This window comes from Anopheles marshallii, chromosome 2 (assembly GCF_943734725.1).
Source record: "Anopheles marshallii chromosome 2, idAnoMarsDA_429_01, whole genome shotgun sequence".
Classification (NCBI taxonomy): Eukaryota; Metazoa; Arthropoda; class Insecta; order Diptera; family Culicidae; genus Anopheles; species Anopheles marshallii.
In genome coordinates, this window is record NC_071326.1 from 30,578,774 (window position 1) to 30,603,138 (window position 24,365).

At 40.2% G+C, this 24,365-nt stretch overlaps 1 protein-coding gene across 1 annotated transcript; it reads left to right on the forward strand.

Annotated features, from left to right (window-relative positions):
• Positions 1–7,856: 7,856 nt before the first annotated feature.
• Positions 7,857–19,640, forward strand: LOC128717843 (phosphatidylinositol transfer protein alpha isoform). The gene is made up of 8 exons (XM_053811516.1): positions 7,857–7,879; positions 7,944–7,974; positions 14,857–14,968; positions 15,153–15,304; positions 16,694–16,771; positions 19,078–19,187; positions 19,250–19,429; positions 19,502–19,640. The coding sequence occupies exons 1-8, from the start codon at positions 7,857–7,859 to the stop codon at positions 19,638–19,640; spliced, it is 825 nt and encodes a 274-aa protein (XP_053667491.1).
• Positions 19,641–24,365: the final 4,725 nt, after the last annotated feature.

Below are 24,365 nucleotides of genomic sequence, written 5' to 3' on the forward strand. Positions count from 1 at the left end.
TTTTAAACCATGGCCAGGCACAAGTTAATGAACACATGTATTCAAAACATTTGATTTGTATGCCAAATGCCAAACAATGTAAAACGAATATTTCAATCATTGAATGAATGAATACACAAATTCCTATTGCATTGGTGTACATATTTCTTATTGTATCTGTGAAAAAGACTGTTTGTTATTTTACAAGTGGTTCAAAATTCTGAATTTGGCCACACATTTACTCTACCGCTTCTTTACTTTAGCTTGTTACAAAAAATAATAAGTTTTAATACTGCTACTAGCATAAAATTAGTTAATTTTCTCCCAAATTTGTATCAAAAAGCATTGTAGCGTTCATGACCGGTGCTGCTAGCACATACCAATCGCACTTTTATCAGAGCGACCGCAACCACAAACGGTGGTTGATTTTTATGATAGTTTCCCCTTCACTGCCCCATGAAAATGTCCCGAGATGCGAGTGTGTGTTTGCGTGCATGTATATCGCTCACGATTAGCAGTTTTTCCCCGGGAACATATTTTCTTTTCATCGATCATCGTCACACCACGTCACACCTGCTCCACGTGCGAGCTTGTGTATATGTGCGGCAACGATCGTAAATTGATCGTAGCAATAAGAAAAAGGCCGATTCTCACGCCAATAGGCCGACACCACCAACACTAACTACCACCTTCCCCTATCGAGCGAGATTCCCTGTTCCGCGGTGCGGTGAATGTTTGGCGGCAATTAATTATTCAGTCGCGATTTGCAATCTTCAATCGGTGTGCAATTTTCATTTTTCCTCCCCATTTCTGCGATTACATGAGCTTATTAAGCGAGCCACAATTAGCATTTATTTCTGGGTCACAGCGAAACCTTCTATAAATCGTGTGATAAGGCTGTAAGCGAACAGTGCTTATACTTACACTACACTTATACACACTTATATGGTGGTATTGTGTTTAATGAATCTTTTGCGAAGATCCTTTTATCGGATTTCTAATGCTGTAGCAGATAGAGTGTATACTTATTGATTAATCCACCTTAAAGATAGATGCTCCGACTCATGAATCTGAATCATATTCACCAAGTGTACATGTTTTCCCATAGTTGCTCTAGAAGAAGCGATCAATTTTCATTCGCTTAGCGGTGTTGCAGGGGTCGTTTATACGTACAACGTTTTAATGCTGCAGCATTGCCGGGTCGTACGCTCGTGCCATAATTGACATTAATTAGCGAAGCGAATAATGGAAACTCCAATAATTCGTCCCATTTCAAGATGCCGCACCGCCCCGTACAAGACTCATCACTGGTGGTGGATGTCAAGGTTTTTTTTGTTTCCAAACGCAATTTTCGCCTTCGATAATAATTCCGGGTGCCGGATGCGTTACCTTCGATCGTGGTGTAGTTCGTTGTTACCGAATTGATTTCTGTTCTTTGAACCACGTGAAACTATTGCCAAACCAATCAGCGTCCATTGCAGCAACACATCCGGTTGTGAAAAAAAGGGAACCGATAAACATGCAGTATTGGCAGTGAGACAAAAATGTTCCCTAATTTTAGACTGGAGGAAGCACTGCTGTTGCTGCTCCAACCCACTGTTCGGTTGGCAGCGGAAGAGAATTTTAAATTGAATTTAAATAATATCCTCCATAATGACAAACCGTTTATGAGCACAATTTTATTTCGTACCATGATCTACAGGCGTGTAACAGCAATGTTTAGAAGAAGAAGTGCCGTGTCCATTGGATTTATTATGATTTAAAGTTATGTATGCTATTATTGATTTTTATTTTTCATATCTTTGGTGCGATCGCGAATATGATCATAATCGTTGGGATAGCAACATTATTATAACCATGATATTGCCCAGTGGTCGTCAAAATGCTTCGATTTGATGTCGATTTGATTTTAAACATTGTAATTTTAGCAATGAGCGACCAGTCAATCGTTGCGAAGGGCGAGCACTTGTAAGACTTTTTAAGTCGTTACGATCGGATGTATTGGTTAGCTTAGGTTTGTGTCAAATTATAAGATTCGTATGATTCTATTTGGGAATAAAAAGACCTCTAAATAATTCTTCATTTTTTATTCTTCATTTTTTGACTTCTTCAGCAAAAGAAGCTAAGAGTTAGTTAAGCTCTAATGCCTGCTACCGATGATAAGGTTTAGAATCGTTTATGCTACCCATTTCAACATCGTAATCAATTGATGATCGAAAATGTCATATTTCTTATGCGAGGTTTAGTAACATGTGTAGTATGTTTTTGTAAGATTATTTTTTTCTTAACATCACAAGGCTTGGGACGGATTATCAATATTTTTTTACGTTAAATAATTACTTTATGAACGATTTAATTTTTTTTCTTCTGTCGATTTTTTTGTAATAAATGCAATGAAACAAAATTACAATTATGTGGACAAATACGCTGCTTGAGGGGTGTATTACGAACTGTACTGGAATTGATCAATTTTGTAAATCAATGAATTGTGGAGAAGAAGCTTTTTAATATAAAATCTTAACTTTATACTCATAATTGAAGTTTTTCGTATCAACCTTAATTTTTTATTTTTATTTTTTGGTATTGTTCAAGACTAATTCAATGTGTAAATTTTACGATATTTGGATGTTTGGTCGCACATGTTTGCCGACCCCTGCCCGTATACTGATATGTACAACTTCAGTAGAGTAAATGTACAATGACTTTTTGTGTCAGCTTGACATGAAGATGCCAACATGCAGGATAGAAAATATTTGTTTTACAAACGATTTGCAACAATTGGCAATACCGTTGGACATATTAGTCGTTCGTAATCTATCCACGCCATATATATGTGAGATCAAACCCGACCCACCCTCCCCGTAATGGTACACCTATTTGGTCAACTGCACCAATAAAAACCTGCACCAGACAGAGGCTTATCAGGAAATAGTGAGGGCACTGTAATAATTCGGTTTTGTCCCTCCATCATCCTCTACGTGGCATGGTGTGTTTTGCGATAACGCCATCAATATTGCTAACATTGAGAGTGAAGGTTGTGCCTGGTGCGAAAGCATTTATCGGCCGGTGCTTACTAATGTAATACTCATACACACAAACGACGACGTGGCTGATAAGTTCGAGGTGGATTTACTGATTAATTGATGGGTTGGAAAGGGGTTTGAGCTTCGTATAGAAAGGGGACAAGTGCCAGCGGTGGAAAAATCACGCATTGAAATGGAATGTTTGCAACATGCGCATGCTGGTTTAAATATACTTTTTACATTGCAAATAGAAAACAAAAAGACAACACACCAAATGGCCGGAAGTCGATCACTAAAACCATTATCGATACACCACATAGGGCACCCCCGGTTAGGGTTTTAAATTCTGCAAAGTAATCGAACAATAATAACTTCCAAACAGGTATGTTACTATCTTGAGAAAAGCGATAAAGTTTTATGGCTGTAGCTGATGCTGTTCTTCTTGTTCCTGTTGGTTTTACGCTTATTACCTCAATTTTTTAGTTTGTTGCTCAATAGTGAGGGTAGGTCCTTTAGGATGGCCCTGAATCCAAATTCACAATCTCCAGTGTAAGGTACTTCGGGTTTGTACGGTCCCTTATCATACGACAAACTTATGCAACATTTCTCAAGAAACCAAACTACGAGGCTTACATGCTGTTGGTTCATCGTAATCGAAAGTAAATCCGATTGTACGCCAAGACCGTAAACAGTTCGGCAGTTTGATTAAACATTTGTTCGCATGCTTTTGTGATAAAATTGAACTGGAAGGAGGAAGTACATAACGACACCCGATATGATAAGGCTATCTGTTTCGCGTTATCATCTGTAGCGAAGGGTATGCCAGCAGGTTATGGAACGGCTCTGCACCTATCAAATTCCAATCCCCCCCCTGCTCGATGATTTGTGTTTCGATGTGTTAATTTACATTTTACGCTGCTTTGTGTACACGAACAGAATGTGTTTAATGAATGCTCACGAACACACAGCAAACATTCGCACCTTGTACGACAACGCGCGCTCGCACAGCATCCCGGATCGTACGAAACTTCCGGCCGTTAGTGCAATTATGATCACCTTCGGATAGAGTGATATAGAAGTTACTGCGCCTGCTGCCGGTAGTAAACTTGATTCGAATGATAAAGCTTTACTTACTGCCAACACCCTTCCCCCCCGGCTGCAATATCTTCACTATATAATCTCGCATTTCTTGGAACATGGGCACGATCGATTAATCGTGCTGGTGTTTTTCTTCGACGAAGGTTAATTGGCTCACCGCTCGGTTATATTTACATGCCGTTTGAGTCTCAACACACTGTGGCGCTTCTGTGTGGAGTGCGTCTAATGTTGCGCTAATCGCCCGGTTTCGTATTAGCTTGCGGTGGTTCGCCTCATAAGCAACCGAAACCTTACTCACTTACGCACCCCACACAAACGCGCAATTAATTATGCGATTGAAGGTAAAAACATTTTGCCACTGGGCTCGAGTTGGGTGAATATTTTGGAAGCAATTAGTACAGGAGTTGGTAGTATCAACTCGCTTACTTGAGAAGATGTGTGCTTTTGATGAAAGACACCGTGTTTTGGAGATATATTCAATGGTCTTTTAGTCAAGGCGGTTGTAAAGTATAAAATGTTGAAATATTTTGCGTGCCCTTTTGTCTGCTTTGTGGCAGCGTATGTGGTTTATGGGGATCGCTCTGGACAACGCATGGTTCGGGAGGTCACTGTCATATAGTGGTCAGTGTCAATCTGAATTAAATGGTAGAAATTTTATACCCCTTGGAATAGTCTTTTGGAAGGCGAAAACCTTTACCTTGTGCCGGTCTGTTCTCTCCCCACTTTAACTAAGTTCACTTCTCTGCACTAGTAATAATTCGCGCTAGCTTAACGACAGCCGCTCTCGAGGATAACGTCGTTTTTGTCCATGAACCGATTGACGGTCGGCCGGCAAAGGTGTTGCTGGGAAGAGAAACGGAAAACACATTTGTATGGCATCGCCGTAGTACCGCGCTGTGCCGGGCGAGCATTAACACACATGGCCCACGCCGGGACACCACGATTTCACAAACGTCACAAAGTGGAACTTTGTGATTTTTTATTGTTGCTGTTGCTGCTAAAAACCACGGTCAACCACGGGCGTTTTATTAGCATACGTGCTCTTGTTTTACAGTTTAACGCGGTGTAGTTTTGTTCTTGCATTATGATTCAACTCATCGAACTTTGAAACTCAAGCACGAGAGCACGTTCTTAATGTGTTTGAAGTTGTCCGATGACGTAGAAAAAGTAACGGATCACAATGAACTAATTAGGGTTATTGATTGTTGCAGTTTGTTCACACCACGCAAAGCTGGTCGAGGTATGGCAATTTAAAAGGGCAATTTAATTTTATTTTCCAGATCATTTACGAAACGGAATAGAGTGCAACGAGTCTTACAATTGTTACTACATTGAAGTTAATGTCCCTTTTTCGAATGTACTTTTCGCAACAACCTGCAACAAAATGGCGCCAAATTTGTGGAAGGTTTTCCACCCCGCATAGAACGTCAGTCAATTTTTAATGATAAATATTACCGTATGATGTAGTGATGTGCACAATGATTAAGAATCGAGTCATGATTTAAATCTTTGTAGGAAGCGAGTTGATTGAAAGATAGATACAAGAAGAGTTTTTATAACGCTTTGCGATTCAACTCATTGACAAAGAATTAAATCATTCAAAATAATTCAGATTTAACTCTTCACGGCGACCGTAAATTCACTCTTGTGGGAGTTAACTCGCGATTTATTTCTTCACGGCGACCTTTAACTCACGATTTAAATGATGATATGAAGGTCTCCACCCCCCTCCTGTCGCTAATTTGAAATTATTAAAATATTGATGAGTGAGTTTAATAGTTAAATCTTCATTCTTTTTCTGAATGAATTCTTTCATTTCTGAGCTGAACGGATAATCAGACACCCGGATAATCGGCACTCCACTGTACTAGCAAACCCTTGAATATAATTCTTATTTACATATAAAATACAGTCAGTGCCCGAGTTATGCAACACTGCATGAATGAATGATTATGTATCATTCAATTATGAATGTGGTTCATAACGTGACAATTAGTATTGGATCCCTGAATACTGCAGATAAATGATACATGATAAAGGAAATTCGACTTACGCGAATTTATCTGGCACGCATTATTCGCGTAACTCAGAAAATGACTGTATACACATACAATATAGTAAAATCAAGATTTAGGTACATTTCAATTTTGAGCAGCTGTTTTATTGCTTACATCAGTGGAAGTAAGCTAACAGCTTTATTTATTTATATTTGCCTGTTTATGTCTTATGACTAGACGAAGCATTCATTTAAGATTCAATTTTGATTTAATTGCTAAACTTATTTCTGCTTAAGATTTGATTCGACAGATTACACCCTTTTATAATAAATTAATGTAAGAATTCGTAGAGTATCAGCTAGTGTAATATTTTCAAGTTCCGGGAAGTTCGGAAGAGGGCATCATCCTGTATGCCCATGTATGTAACGTTACGCAACGCTGTGTTGGATAAGCGTTGTGGATATTGATAACAGAAAATCATAAACTGGCCGCAAAGAAAAAAAACACACACACACACACATATACATCTGTTTCACCTTATACAAACGCACCGCCGCCAGCGCATTATTACTATCGATTTGACACGAGGTACCACGTGAGGTGATGATGATTTTCATTTTGGTTGTTGTTGTTTGCTCTTGTCCTTTTGCCGCCTTAGTGGCTTTTTATTCCCCGACAAGAAGAAACCCCACTTTTGCCGTGAAGAATGTTATCTCCGTAGAGCTATGCCTGCCCGAATGACTTTTCGGTTTTGTTCGCTTGATTGCACTGATGCCGGCAACTCCCCCTACCCGCCCCCACCAATGCGGGTGTGTGGGGGCAAATCATACTTTTGTTCCGGCATGTCGTATCGATAATCGCAATTTCATTGTCACCACCGAATGGCAGGCCTGTTTTTAGTCGTGAGGAGTCAATCAATGGTAGAAACTTGCTTAAAAAGAATTACTTTTCCAACAGAATACATAACAATACAGTTAACATAAAGGTAATAACATTTAAATTATCATTACAAATAAAAACAGCAAATAACGTTCTATAACTTTCGATTATAAACAATATTGCACTCGCTATTATGCTTTAATTCTAAAACTAACTGTGCATCAATTGGGCAGGAACAAACGATCATTAATTAACAATTACAGGCAGTTTTTAATCTTCAATTCTTGTTTTGCCTTTTGTTTGAAAACCCGCCACTGCTGCGAACACGTGTTGTGACCGTTTTTCTATGTTGACACGTTTTATACGGGCAAGTGTCAGACTCGCGCTGCCTCACATCATACGCGCACACACACACACCCACACTCTAGGGCTGTTCGGGGTGAGCAATACTGTATTCACGTGCTTTATCTCACACTCACTGATTCACGCTCTCGTCAGCGATGGTGAGGAGTTTTGCCTGGCGCAGGACCTTTCGTTCTACTATTTCGTACCGTTGTGGTCCAAGCATGTTGCCATTTCACATCACACGCGACACTCCACCGTCAACTACGTCACTGTTTTGCTTTTTTTTTGTGAGAGGCAAAGACTCCGAGAGTTTGTAGGTGTTATGTAATTGGTGTGTTGTTGTTGTTGATTTTATTATGGCGGATCAATTTAGCGGATGTTCAAGATTTGGTTCTCTGATAACCCATCAACTCATAATGTAATTTTTCGATTATCTCTTCGACGCTTAAATTGTATTTGCTGCTAACTGTATGTATACCAGGTTTGGGAGAATTAAGCACTGTTGTTGTTGAGCTTATCATACAATGATGGCACAATGGACAACTGGGTTAAGAATTTGTATTGCAACCAAATTACTAATTGTGAAATTTTGTGTCTTTTTCTCTTTTCAATCTCATTCTAGTCGAGTTACGCTACCACTGACGGTCGAGGAGGTAAGCAGAAGCCACTTATTCCGGTTGATTAACATTAAGGCACACATCCAACCAGTTCCGGAATTAAGCTACCATTAAACATAGAACCTATCGCACAAGCCCAATCATATATAAAGGCCACTACGACGACGAACCGAAACTTCTTACGGTAGTATCCAGTTAAAAAGTTTCGAAGCTCCTCCCTTCAGGCCGCAAAACCGGTCGGCTTTCAGGCGATGGCATTCGAAATCCATACCATTACCGTGCCCCGCAGACGTAGCGTTGATCCAACGATCCTGTTGCGAAAGCGAGCAAAAGGACGCACGTGGGAGAACACAGTGAAATGGCGGCTTTTTCTATGTTTATTGCACGAAGCGATCTGATGGGTATGCTGATGACATGTGGCCATTTAATCTTTCGTCTGGCTGTCTCCCACGTGCGCATTTCTTTGCAGCATTGGAACAAGATATTCCGTGTATAAGCGTGGGTTTTGGTTTTTGCCATTACGCAGAAGGCGTCCTTTCGCTTTCGGTGCTCACAGTTTGCGCAAATTATGATACCCATGAACACACCACCGAGCACCGTTTTGCCCTCGGCCGGTTTCAATCACATGTTGCGGGCGGTTGAAAGTTTGTTGAAACATTAATGATTAATTATGTACCTGTTTTGTGTGTTTTTTTTGTGTTACGCCCACCAAAGGGAAGGCAACTGTGCAGGAACTTGCTGCCGCGTACGGGTTACTGGCAATTTTCCCATTCGCAAAAGAACAATATACGGGTGCAACTTTGGCAAAGTCTGTTTTCCATTTTTCGGGCTGAAACGGAATAGTTGCTGCGAAAAATGGCGATTCATGGTTTTTGTTTTGTCCCCAACGCCTCCGGTCACTACTGCTTATTATTTGATCCTTCGAAAACACACATCTCACACAACCATGTCGGGTTAAGCTGAAATTTATCGCGAAACTGATCATTTGAAAATTACAGTGGCAACAGCACTGATGCGTGCACTAAGGAAGTACCTACTGCAGAAGATAAGAAAAAAACATATACGCTTTCCGTAAAACCGTATTTCCCCTGTAGGGTCTTTATTTTTCCTCTGCCCGAATCGTTCGAGTTTGGAGCGTAGGGACGGAAATAAAACGCTCTAACCATTGTAGGACCGTAGCGTTTTCATGGATGGGAAATTCACACATGCACCTGGAAAAACTCCCACACTGCATTTATGCCATTTTTTTATGTTTGTATGTATGTTATTATCCTGCTCCAATGTATACCGGGACGGGGAAACATATGAATATTTTTACCATGGAAGCTGTCCGTCGTTCTATGTGAAATGATGGCCATTTTTTTAACTTAAAGATGTGTTTAATTTAAAATTTGCTAAATCGAAGAAAAACTTCGATGTGTTTGCGTGTGGATTTTGCTATGTGTGTACAATGTGTAATATTATCATCCGTATCATCCGTATCATTGTCTTGGTGAAAAGATCTTGTTTTTTGTGATGCCATTCAAAAATTTTAAAATCTATTGTTGGGTCGCACTTTGTCGACCCCTGATCTAGAGTCATATCCGGAGATCCATAAGAGAGAATTAAGAAACCACTGAACAGATCTCATTTATCATTTAGGAGATATCTGTCCCTGATCATCTTCCCCATGCGTCAGATGCCCGAGAAGAAGGTTAAATAATAGCTACACTGCGCAACGCAATGATATCTTCAAAAAACTCATCAGTCTTGAATGAATCACAATGGGAATGAATGGAAATCCCGCAGAGCTCGTTGAGCTATGCACTAGAATGTTAGAGGCAATCCATCCTATAGTATGCGGGAACTTCGCTACTCAAAACACCTGTTGCGAAAGTCGAACTGTTATATTAAACTTATATAATCTTTGCACTCAACACCTCTCATAGCTACAATCAGGAGCAAAATGCTCAGTTGAATTTTCGTCCCCGTATTCCACACGAAGTGCGCTGTGGAACATGTGCAATCATTTATAGGCAACGCAATCTTGGTTTCTTATGTCAAAAACTCATAGTAAAACTCCGAAATCAGAGCATATCACTGCCTCCCGGTGTACGATACCAATGCGAGAGCAATCCTCCGGAGAGGGGCAGCTGTAGGGAAATGAACGAACTTGTAATAATTCTTTCCGTCTTTCCACACCTGTTTTACCATATTCCCTTCTTGCGCACGGCAAAAAAAATATCTCACCGATTGTAATCTAACTCCCACGTGAATCTACCGTGAAGACAGGATTGCAAAAAGGATGCAAACATCGTCTGAAACCCCCGTCTCTCAGCTCTAGGAGAGAATGATGATGATTTCCCGCTTGAATGTTGCGCCGGTCCTTCACAAACTGATGTTATGTTTTGGGGGTTCCGGTCGGTATCAGCAGTGTCTTTCAAAGTAGGGCGAACGATTCCGCGAAAACGAATGCACGAAAGCACCATGAAATATTCAACCGCTGTACCAGCTCGTACTAGCATGGTAGAGTATCACCGAAGCAAGAAAGAATGGCTCAAGTCGTGCAAAATGCCGATCCGAAGGATCATAATAAAGAAAAAAAAAAACGTACCCGGCAATAATATTTCATCCGTAAGTCAAACAACCAACCCCAAAAACCGGACCCAATAAAGATGTGTTTTATTGAGCCCCGTACCAACTGGTTTGCACAAGGTCCCCGATGGGCGAAGGATCGTGTGGGAGGGCTTTATCTTTATCCGGCGGCACAGTACGCTGAAGAAATCGGCACTGTTGCAGCACGATAAAAAAAGGATGTCGTGGTTGAAGTGATTCTGTTCTGTTATTTGTTGATTTCTGAAGAGGAGAATGAATACACACGTTAAACAGGGTTTCCGTACTGAAGTACTACCCTTTCAGTAGAGTGCGATTACTATGTACGATTTACGTCGGTACGATGGTATGACACCTTTCTCGGAGCTTTTGCTGTGTACGATTATCTTCTCCGTGGATAAGTTAAACACAATTCACAACCGATCTAATCTTTACGGTCTTGCGAGGGCGCTATTCTGCATCTACTTCTCGTTCTGGTTCCCGAATACTTGCGAGAAAGTGAGGCGAGAAAGTAAAACTAATCAATAATACACCACATTTCCTTCGTTGGGTCTTTGTTTTTTTTCTTGCGCCTAATACCAAACCCTCCTCCATGTGTTTGTGCCTAGTTTGTTTTATTCCTTTGCCTTCTGTGGTACATGATTCCACTGTTCGTTTCTTTCCAACTTCTAAAACTCCGTACTCTACACTACCGTGCACATTTCTCACTCAACGATACATTTCGTTGCTTCCAAACGAAACTTTGCGAATGTTTGTGTGCGCTTTTGGTAGACGTACCTAACCACCACGCGTGGTTTGTTTGGTTGGAAGGCATGGGTACTGCATGGGAAAAACGTTTTTACAGGGTTTTACACTTTAGTGGCAACACACATTTTGTTGTTATAATTATTATGGGAAACCTTTTTTGCAGAATGTAATTCTTAACTTAAATTCTCCATATCGAAAGTATGTGAAGAATTTGTTAGCGTTTTTACGTAATAGTAAAACCGCGAAGCTGAACGCCAAGCATGACATTTTTTTCGAATTTCGTCTAACTATTTTAGCTACCGTGTGCCTTTAAAAATGGACTGGTTTTTGAGAGGAAATTTTAACGAAAAATAATAACGATAAAGTATGATAAAATCGTATGGTTAATAAACCTTCTAAACGATGCCTCGGATCTGAACTCGATTCCATTGTGCAAAAAATGTTTCCAATAACAATGATAATAGAAAAATTATCACTAATAAACCGTTAGGTAGCGGTAATCGCTCGAGCGCAAAACGCGGCGTATTCTGAAAATGTATGGATTTTGACATTTTACGCGCCTACGCTGCATGTGTCAATTTCCAGCTGTCAAACTGATTCGTTTGCAATATCTTAAAACAGAATCGGTACAGGCAACAACACAATGGAAAAATTTCGCATTGAGAACGATTTGATGTTATTTTTTTGCATTAAAAAAAGTTCTCAGGTAAATGATTTTATACAAGATATGTTTTGGTTACCATTTTTCAGTTAGAATAGAGTTTTGCTGCTTCCATTCTAATTTGACAGTTAAAAGACGCTGTGTTTTACGCTTATGCAATTACCACCTCAGCGTGCGTAGAGGCGTGCGTATTTTTACGCTCAAGCGATTATCGCTGTCTTAACAGTTAATTTCAAACAATCTTTCAGCTCGGGGGTTGTAAACTAGCAGCTTACAAGCTGTCAGAATTCGGGGCTGTTCAAATTAAATGCTCTCGATCAGAAATTCATTGCTTGCTCTTAAAAATACACCCCTCTGGCACGAAACCGAATACTTGCGTGTCAAAAAGTGTGGGCAGTCAATGAAAACTGAATTGTAAAACCCTGTATATTGACTCGGTCATGGGGAGTCGGAATCGTCGTTGAAGGGAATTGTCGTGATTTGTCTATAAATATCACACGTCATAGTGGGGAGTGGGAGGGTGAATGCATTAGTTGGGCTGGGAGATGCAAAGTTTTCTTTGCACCACATGAACCCTGTATGGACCGGGTAAGGAAAGGCGAAGGCTTTTAATTTTCCCTCCCCTTGCGGGTTACTCCCGGGCATCCCAACTATAGGTTGGTGGTTTGATTACGTCACTGCGCTGAAACAGAAACAGGATGCAGCAAAAATCAAACCTCGTACACAATACAAGTACGCGTCAACCCAACCAACGATGTCGTCGTGCCCTGGTAGCTGTGCTGATTTGCCACTTACAAACACTTGCGAACGCTTTCATGTTTCCGAGGTGGTGGAAAAGTAGGTCCTTTCGGTGGGGTAAACGATCCCTAAGATCGTTAGCGTTTAGTGTAGTACATAATTAACTTTTTTTTCTCTGCCGCCTGCATTGTATCCTGCGTATCTGTTAACGTATCTGGGGATGCGGATGAAAAAAAAGAAAAGAAGACGTCATGCAAGATGGTAGTTCTCAACATGAATGTAGTTATTTTTAGCTTTCGGAACACACACTTGCCCCCGAGTAAGCTGTAGGCGTATCTGTGGCAAGGAGCAGATTAAGCGCAAACACAGTGTGGAAAGCTTTGTGCGTCTACACAATTGTACACTATGTATAATATTTCCGGTGCAAAAACTACTATCAACAACAACACATTATTAAACAAGTTGCTGTTTATTTCGCGATTTATAATTTGAACCAATTTCCTTATCGTATTGGAAAATGCATTATCTCCTATGAAGGTGATATTGAGTGAAAGTCTTCCTTTCGCTAAGCTACTGTAACCGGAAGTAGGATATTGGATTTGGAAGGCAATATATCGATGCCGGCTACGATGCGAAACGGAAAACAACAAGATGGAAAGACACACTAGGCGCCAGCCTTCTCCAATATCCAATTTAAAATGGGATTGAAATGACGCATGGGGCCAATTTTGTACATACTGTTGGGTAAGGACCTTGATAATGATGCTGTTGCTTCGTTCCTTGAGCATCCTTGCAAACATCGGATATTCTGTTCGGTGTGTCCAAACATCTCAGGTCAGTATCTTTAGGTATGAATTTACAAGTTAGTTACGTATCTTAGGCACCACTTGGAAGAAGTAATTTAAATAACTATTTCAACGATAGTTACAATGTCCATGTCGTTAAAAGCTCTACCGGACTTGCTCGGAAAACTATAAAGTAAAAGATGTCATGCGACATGAAATCTAAAAACCCCCAGTTAGAAGTTAACCCACAAGTTTATTAATTGTAGGATCCGTCGTACGCTCATGTCACGACGGCTAAACGAGGGGTGAAAACTCATTTTCACCACGGCAAACCTTACACAGGTTTCAATGTAACAGCATCAGTGGGCTAACTAGTGTCACCACCAGTGAGTATGTACTTGCTTTGGCCCCACAGTGGCAATGAGTTGCCGAAAAGTTATGTACACCACTAGGCCACCGTGCAAAACCGATAGAAGAAGTTTTTGATTGTTTTCTGCCAGCAATGTGCAGGAAAAAGGTGATCAATCCTTTGCTGCATTTCGTAACAGCGCTGTGAAGTGTTCTCTCATCTACAATATTATTTGCACGGCCAATAATGTTATACTGCGTCCTTTTTTGTACGCCGATTTAGAACAAACTCGTCTAAGTCAGACATCAAATGGATGGCGATAGTAATGGTGTTTACCTTAAAGAAATCGACTTACCAAGTACGGCAAAAAAGTGTCTTTTAAATTGAGCCTTACACAGAAACCATTAATTTTGACCTTGTGGTGGATTGGTGGATGGTAATGAAACTTCTTGTTCACTACTTGCTCCTCCATTCAGCAACATTCAAACGCCAAGCACACAGAAACATCCATTTTGTAGAGAGGTTGCACTTAGCACGAACTTATCTTTTTGTTTGTGTGCAGAAGCATGCGGATCTTTATGATCCCTTCTCTTGCCGTTCGCATCTCAGCCTGCGTCGTCAACGTTTTGTGGTTCCACCAGGTTTGATCCCACTCTTAGTAAAATCGGTTTTTAATGGGAGATCCATTGGTGGAGGCCGATGTTTTTTTTTGTACGGTTCATTTGATAATTGTTCATAAATCACGCTTTCTACGAGGATGTTGCTTGGCATGGTCGGAATGCGGTTGGTGGAAAAAACAACGTCCTTTCCTGGGTGGTATGATTTATATGGAAATGTGATATGGAAACACAAAGTAAATTGAATATTTTCACTCCCAGTTATGGGATACTAACCAGTATGGTGATTATTTTTACTGTTTGCAGCCATTGCAGTACTGTAGCAATCAGTATGATTGATGAACACAATGTGTTAACTGATTGAATTCCTGCACAGATGAGCATTATTTATTTACATTTTTATCTCTCTTTTCTTTTCCCTAAACACAGTACCAAGTAGCACAACTGTATTGCGTGGCGGAAGTGTCTAAAAATGAAACCGGCGGTGGGGAAGGTATTGAGGTGCTGAAAAATGAACCGTTCGACAACTATCCACTGCTGGGTAAGTTTGATAAAATGGTGTTATCGTTTGTGTTAAACTATTACCATTCGTATATGTATGGGTTGGAATTGATATTAATGTTTTTTTGTTCTCTTTCATCTTCCATTTTTATTTGCACAATTTCCCACACACAACGGGCTACACACACACATACTGCAACATATCTGCTCAACCCGCTTACCAGGTGGAAAGTACAATTCCGGTCAGTATACGTACAAAATCTATCATTTGGCCTCCAAGGTCCCGGCCTTTATTCGGCTGCTTGCCCCGAAGGGATCGCTAGAAGTGCATGAGGAAGCCTGGAATGCATATCCGTACTGCCGGACAGTCATAACCGTAAGTCAGCCGTACACCAGCAGACACAAAAAGAAGAAGAAACGGACTCTTGGCTCTGGTTTAGCATCGATCACGGTCGATAAAGCATTAGGCTGGAGAAGTGTCCTGTTATGGATGAAGAAAAATCGTCCCCATAGAGTTGTCGTCCCCAAGTAGCAAAACGAATCGTGATCAATCGAACCACACATGACAGTGAGAACGAAACGATAAGTATTTTAAATAGCTGCCCACTCAAGTAGCAAAACGCGGTGCATCGATGGAGTGATGGAAGTTATCATCATCGAATTCTCTTCTTTATTTCCAACACACCCAAACTCCCGTGCAATCGAGACAGCGGAGAATTTGATGATGATGAGGCGCTGTTTTCAGTCCGATAGGATATAGACTTTGGTCCGGAAATTGATCACGATGTATGGTTCGATTCGATTTCGACTCCGGTACGCATCCGGTTTGTTACCCTGTCGGTCGTCGTATCGTCGTCGTTGTCCTTCATGCATTACGTTATCCTTTTATTTGGATAGCAAATAGGAGAGACTATCAAATAGTTTGTGTAAAGAGAGAGAGTGAACTAAGCGAATCGGAAAGGATAACGTTTCCAATTGAGTTATAGCTATTTTTAAAACCTAACACCCGTTGTTTACCTACATTCTTACAGGGTTCCGCAATAGATAGAATATCTGAAAAAACACAAACATTGCAAAATTAGATATTGATTCACGTGCGCAGTTTAGTGACTGTTATATATATATATATATATATAAGAGTTGAAATTCAATTACAGATCATGACGTTGTAATATGCAAAATAGGATTTAACAATTAATTATATGTTTTCTCTAAGAAGACCGACAGGCAGCTGTTGTTAACTTAATCTACGGTACAGTTCACAATAGTTTGAACACATTTCTTTCTGCAAATAGTGAAAGGGCACCTTATCCCGGATGTACTCGGCCGATTTAACACTTATGTTTTATAATAAGTAAACAAGAAAAAAAATATTTTTTTTATTTGTACGCAAACGTTTGAAAATCTGGCGTGCACTAAACTTAATATCTAACTTTGCAAAATCAGTTAAGTTTTTCTGTGTGTTTCAGTATCAAATGCTGCAAATATCATATTCGAATTTTTGATAAAACACATTATGTGTTCGTTCTATCCATTCTGTTTCGGAACTCTGGGTGTCAATTATGCGGGGACAACTACCGGTTTAAATTATCAAACTTTAAAACGTTTTTATCTTTAAAAACGAATAGCTTTACGGTAGTTCTTTTAAATCAATTTGAAAGCTAGTTTCAAGCATTTACTTAAAGCTGGAAAAGAAGTCATTTGAATGTAGGATATAAATAATTTCCATCACGAATGATATGATTCCCAAACCAAATCCCCATAGAATCCCAATTGGATGAAGGAAAAGATGACCATCACGATCGACACGCACAGTATCGATGGTGACGACGATCTCGAGAACGTAAGTGAAGCGATGTAAATGGATATGGTGTGAACTAATGTTATGTTCTTTTTGCTCTCTTTTTATTTGTTTATTTTTATATTCCTCACCACTTACACCCACCCTCATCTTTCCTGTGGTCCCATCTCATCCATTACATTTCCTACTGTTTTAAATTGTTTTTCGTTAATTTGTTTGGTTACATTTTTGTGCCGTCCAACTGGGGCATGTCTTCCATGGTTTGTTTTTCTTTGTTTGGTTTCGTTTTGCGGTTGGTTTTTCGTTTCCGGTTTTTATAAAATCTCGTTACATGCTGCTCACCTGACACTGGAATGATTCTGTTGCTGTTTGACGAATGCAAAATGGATGCAACCATAACGTTTTTGTGATACTTACTACCAACGAACAAAAAACAACAACATACAAACGGTCATGGCATGTGGCAAATCTGTACGACAATGTAAAATTCATATCGTAAAACAAACCATTGCCATTTTTTATTCCTTTCTTTTGCTGCTGGGAATCAATCATATCATACTATCGTCATGACAACCCGTCCGGTTTGTCGTTCATTTTGCTACCTTTCGCATGCTACTATCCTTGTGCTCTGTATACGCTCAACACGTTGCTGGCGAATGGAAAATGCAATACATCCTGATATCCCCAACCCCCGCTCAACACACCCCATATTAATATCGGATATCTGGGTACGATCCGTTCTGATCACTGGGCTGGCCCACGGGGTCATCCCGATGGATCGGATTAACCTTTTCTTCCCTGGGCGCAATGTATATGTTCATACACAAACGCACAAAACACACCCGTTGATATCTACCCACGATGGAAACGCTTCGCCTACCTGTGCAAACACTCACGCCACGGCCTATATGTGCCCGTTGCTCCGGTCACCTTCCTGTAATACCTCACGTTGGTGTGCTTGCCACCCCCACTGCAACGATCGCGCCTATGCTGCGTGTGCGAAACACGTCTTTCGCAACGAAAACACAAAAACATCACACCCCCGCTATCACCACCCACTGCTGCTGTTCCACAACCATCATCACCGACTGTGCATTTACACGCGTGGGCATCTCCCGGCTTCAGAATCCTGGCTACATGAAGGATAATTTCATCATCTGTATCGAATCATTACACGTCGCCGATGCCGGCGATCAGCCTAATGTGAGTGTTGTCCGTACGCTTTGTTTGCACAGTAGTAGACCCACATTAGCGTAAAGATATGTGCAGCTGAAGAAACCTCTCTTTGCCCTTGGGCCATCATCTCGACACACACCACAGCGTTAATTGAGTTGCATTAGCTTTTCACGTCTAGTACGTAACGTTTTATCATGAGAAGAGTTAAGAGAATAGTGGGAGGGAGGACGAAAAAAATACTATGTATGAACCTCATTTTCGGTACTTTTTATATTTCTCCACCGAGAAATACATCTCAGCCTTTTATTGATTTTTTTGACTTGATTGTCGCTAGATCATATACCTGTTAGGTAATAACATAATAGAATTATTTTAAACCACGTAGCTGAACAGTTAAAAGATTCGTGGCTATGCGGCAAGTCGGTGTTCCAGATGAAATTTAATTCACATCGTGCGTCATGGAAAACAGATGTTTATCGTACCTAACTTGAAACATGACCAGGGTTTCTTTATAGAATAAGCTCCAAGATGTTTTATATTTTTCACGCATTATACGTTAAACTCAATAGTTCCTAGAATTGCGCAACGATATGAACATGGTACAAGGCTTAATCATATTGTTTAACGTGTTACGTAACTCACTTTAAGTCAGTATGTTCTATTTTTCAAAATGCAATCGTTTGCTTTAGTGGGTATTGCTAAAAAAAAATACACTTCAACGTTTATTCAACAATATTCTTCGAATGAAATGAACTAATTAGCATAAAGTGTGGCTTTAAAGTGCATGTGTGTTTTGACGCAAGCAAATAAAATGCTATAAAAACAAACAACAACAACAACAACAAAAATAGCGAAAACAGTTTTCGCCTGTGTGTGTGTCTTGATGGGTTTTAATATAATGCTTCTTTTTCCTGTAAGCTGTAAGTGCTTTTTCGGACACTAATTGTACTTTTTCTCTCTCTCCCCCCGTGTACAAAACACCATGTTGCAATTTGCTGACGCCATACGCGCCATGAACCCGCCACCAATGTGTGCTGTTCGTGTATGATATTTTTTATTAATCTGTATCTTGCCGTCACTATTACTGCGATGTCTCGCGTTCATCCTGCCTAACACAACGTTTACTTCGCATACGCCTCGAACCCGATAATCCTTTCTCACGCGTTAAAAAGGCTCACGAGTTGACGCCAGAAAAGCTAAAGCAACGTGACGTAGTCCACATCGACATCGCCAACGATCCTGTCTCGCAGACGGATTACAAAGAGACGGAGGATCCTACGAAGTAAGCGTGGTATGATTGGTTTGATCGGTTGAGCTTGATCGGTTACCGTCTATTTTCCGTAGGTTCAAGTCGAAGAAAACTGGTCGCGGCCCGCTGGTCGGTCCGGATTGGAGAAAGAGCGTGTCGCCGGTAATGACCTGCTACAAGCTGGTCACCTGCGAGTTCAAATGGTTCGGACTGCAATCCAGAATAGAGAACTTCATCCAGAAGTCGGAGCGGAGACTGTTCACCATATTCCACCGGTAAGGAGTGACCACCTAAATGAAAAACCCACAACATGCGCACGCTAACCCTGATATCGCTTCCGCTTGTAGGCAAGTATTCTGCTGGATGGACAGCTGGCACGGGCTAACCATGCAGGACATCCGTGAGCTGGAGGATAAAACCAAAGAGGAGCTGGACAAACAGCGCCACGTCGGTGAGGTGCGTGGTATGCGCGCCGAAAGTGACTAGATCCAATTCGTCCATTCCGGTCCGATCACCGTCTGCTGGAGAGCGGTGAGCGAAAAAAGTGAAACCAACCGGGCATTGTTGGTATAGGTGTGGATTTTGAAGAGGAAAAAGTATAGGGTTTTCACCATTTACCCCACCCTCCACTTCCCATTTCATTCCGCTTCCAAGCGCCTGGTGATCGTACCGGTGTAATATGGGTAAGGAAGTTTTTTGGAGAGTGTTTATTTTTTTGCTCGGTTTTCATTATAAGTTTTTTGTTTTTGAGAATTTTTTGTGTTTTTTTCCTTCCCTCAACCGGTAACGCAAACCCATGCAAGGCAGAGAGAGAAAGAGGGAAGGAAGGAAGGAGAGATAGTGAGAGGGAAAATGGGAACTAGAAATTATGGGTGGTGTTAAATGGAAATAAGCAAAACGGGGGACAACAACAAACAATGCTAACAGTAAGATGAGTGCAGAACAGGGTGGGGGTAGTATGTGGGTGGATGTGTATGTGTGTGTGTGTGCAAGTGCAGTAGGAATGCCAGAAAAGAGTCAGGAAAACTAGTGCAAGACATATTGTAATAGCATAAGCAAAACCCCAAGTAGACAATTACTGAATTCACGCATATGTGCAGCAGAGCACCTACCGGGTAGAAAGGCAGCAGGACATAACATTCGCATAACAAAATGCAAAACTATACCTAATGATAACGAATAGAACAGTGTAACCGAATAAAATTGCAATAACAAGAACACGGAGATAGTGTTGCGCGAATCCGTTCACAGGCGATGGTGCGCGGTGTAGAAAATGTGATGTATGAATCCATTTAAGAGACAACCACAACAAATCTATCCAATAGTACCACCGCAACAAAGCGGCGATCGCAGCAGTTAAGCAATATACAGAAGGAAATCATCTCCATCTCCAGCTCCTATGCAACAGGTAGCATGTACACATTGCAGACCAACGGCCGCAGACTAGACTGGGTGCGTGTGTGTGTTGGGTCTTACAAACTGCTTCCCTTGAATATGGGAACAATTTGCGCTAGTGATAAACTAAATAGAAAAGCATAACACACATTGCGAATGAGTTAAACAAAAAAGCAGCTACCTTTAAATACTTGCCCCCTCCTAAAATGCGAAGCCTATTTCGAAGCCTATCCATCTGCGAAGTACACGTTAGCAAAACGCAACGAGTTGAATTGCCATTGGAGAATGTAGAGTGCTGAAGCTGAGAAAGGAAAATACGAAATGAAAAGGAAACGGTGAAACGAAAGTTCAATAAAACACCACTTGAAAAACAACTAAACCACCACCCCGGGACGCCTGGGACGCAACCGGCACACAACTTTTAGCGAAAGAAAACAAAAACATTCCAAGAATAAGGGAAAGGAAAATGCAATAATTACCGTTTTGCAATAGAAGCACTTGATACAAAGCCATTTCGTGTCTACCCCCTCCATGAAGAACATGCTACATATAGTAAGTAGTCGAACTGCTAGATTAAACACACACTCATTCAAAGCACCATGCGTCTCCATCATGCAGGCATTGTTTTTTATTATTCTATTTTGATCCCCCCGAACCAGTATGTGCAACTATCCAAAAATTAAACAGTTGGTCAAAACCATCCAACATAACCATGGATCATGGTGCACAGCAAGCAAGATAAGTGTAGTTGATGTCCTTTCGAAAAGGCAATACATTAAAAGAAGTTTGAACACGTGGAGAATGTTATAGAATTTTGTTTGTTTTGTTTGCTGCCGGGGAATGTGACGTTTGTGCTTATCACACGCTAGGTAAGGATTACCTTTGCGTATTAACACACGCAGCCCTTAGCAAATCAGAGGAAAAAGTCAACGAAGCACAACGTCTACAACCTTAAGGTCCAGGGTCCAACCTTAAAGACCTACTCCCGAGAATGAACAGAAATAAAGCGTGAGGTTGTGGAATATGCCCATAATTCCTTGCAAATACAAAAACCACGAAGAGCTACGGAGATATAGAAAGGATCAAGAATTATTGTCCAAAACCAGACTCATTTCGTCTGAAAACTGAGATAAGGAATGCTGCCTTTGTTATGATGTAGTAAGCAAAGCCATTTATAGTATTGGTTAATTAAACACGTTAAACCGTTCATTGCTATCTTTTCTAGTGTTGTTATACCAGGTAAGTTTGTTTTACTTTGTTTGTAGCATATTGGTTTACATGTGTTTTTTTAATTATATGTTCTACTTATATCATTTTGATTTGTAGATTCTGTGTTGCTGTAACCGATATGATGTTGTGTCAATATTCTTTTGGTTTTTAACCAATTCTAAAGAAATTTGCAAAGCAACATCACAAAGCAGTTATGTCAATACAAGTGTTACGAAATGATCAAATACACAAAAAAAATCTAACTAACGGGGAGCTCTTTCAGTTACCAAAAAAAACGCATGTTTAAGACAATATTTGAAAAATGCGCAGAAACGCCCACACACACACATCCAGAATTTGCCACTTTTTTCATTTTTGGGATAAACATATATACAGTAACTGACAATGTAAAAGAAGCAAATTGTGCAAACGAAGTTCGAAGCCAAACAAAACGACCATAGCGAATTCCACAAGCACCGCCCTACCACGTGTGTATAAAGTGTTCAGTTTCCCTAACAAAGCATTACTTTTAGATACGTACCAAATATACCGGCTAGTAGTGTTCATTCGGGTTTTAAATGACATCGTACGGCTCAGCTCGACATACTACGGCTCGTACGACATGCTCGAAAAATCTATACCTAGCCCACTGTTCCACTAATGTTTAATCGTTTTTTTTTTAGTTCACCGTAATAATCTTTTGCCGGTGCCGTCCTATCCTAAACACGCTATTTTGCAATATTGTTTGTAACTAGCAGATATTTTGACAGTATTCTATCATACACCACACACAGACAGACACATCGCAAATCACCAAAAGAAACTTAAATTAAAAGCTCAAAAATATCATTGGAGCATTTAAAACTGTACGGTAAAACTCCGGTTGTAGTCTTCATGTCACTGCATTGAAAAAAAAAAACATCCGTAAAGTATTGAAGAAAAGAAAACTAATTATACACTCATGTGCATTCTTCATCTCCTATACAAATGTAAACATTCACATTTAGCAATTCATGGTACGAGCAGTAATTGGAAGTGTTTATTCCTCTGGTATAGTTATTAGCTGCCCTAAAACGAGCAACAACAAAAAACAACAAAACAAAACGAAAACAAAGGTGAACACAAATGTGAAAAATCGTTACATAATTTCAAAAGGTAAATTAAATTTACCGCATAATAAAAATCGAAACTTTAGAAACACGAAGCGAAAACTCAAAACTCAAACATTAAATAATTAACGAGAGCAAAAAATAGCAATGAGATAGCTCGTGTATTGTTAAATTCTAGAATCGAATGCATCAGCACAGCGGACAACAGAACTAGACGAGAGAGAAAGGAAAAAAAGGTGACGTATAAAAAGAAAGCAAGAAAAAGAATAGTAGAAATAGATTGGGATAGAAGTTGAACGCAACAACAATATTAATGAAGCAAAACACTGATGTTCTTGTTCAGTATGTGTGTAAAATATTTAAAAGCAACCAAAAAACAAACAATTGACGAAACAAAACAAAAACAAGAAAAAATATTGAAAAAAGTGTTAAGAAACAAATTCATTTGTACTGTTTTTTTTTTTCTTTTCCGGTTTAGAACAAATGTGTGCTAGTTATTTTTTTTTGCATTATGTTCATTAACAAATGCATTTGCAGTTTTATTGTTTTTTTTTTTACGGATATATATTTATATATATTTGGTATAGACTTTCAATTGAGAACACATCTGCTTCGTCGATTCTGGTCGGCATCGTTGACTTTTTTAAGTCTGTTCCATTCCGTGCCCGGCAGAAAAGGAATTTGATTCGCCCTTCCTTGGATGGCCGGGCTGTATGGAAAACGCATAACAGGTTGGCTGATAAGTCCCCGGTCTGACCCATAGATGGCGCCGCTAGTATTAAATGCATATTATTTTTATATAGTACCAACCTTCAAATGATTCGTGTCAAAATTTGACGTCTGTATGTCAATTATGTGGTTATAATAGGTAGCCGGGCCTGTCCGGCTTCCTTAATAACCACATTAGTTTGTGAGACAGAGCGTCTTTTGTCAAGCAACTTTTGTTATTGTGAAAAAAATGGAAAAAAAGGAATTTCGTGTTTTGATAAAATACTGTTTTCTGAAGGGAAAAAATACAGTGGAAGCAAAAACTTGGCTTAATAATGAGTTCCCGGACTTTGCCCCAGGGAAATCAACAATAATTGATTGGTATGCAAAATTCAAGCGTGGTGAAATGAGCACGGAGGACGGTGAACGCAGTGGACGCCCGAAAGAGGTGGTTACCGACGAAAACATAAAAAAAATCCACAAAATGATTTTGAATGACCGTAAAATGAAGTTGATCGAGATAGCAGAGGCCTTAAAGATATCAAAGGAACGTGTTGGTCATATCATTCATCAATATTTGGATATGCGGAAGCTCTGTGCAAAATGGGTGCCGCGCGAGCTCACATTTGACCAAAAACAACAACGTGTTGATGATTCTGAGCGGTGTTTGCAGCTATTAACTCGTAATACACCCGAGTTTTTGCATCGATATGTGACAATGGGTGAAACATGGCTCCATCACTACACTCCTGAGTCCAATCGACAGTCGGCTCAGTGGACAGCGACCGGT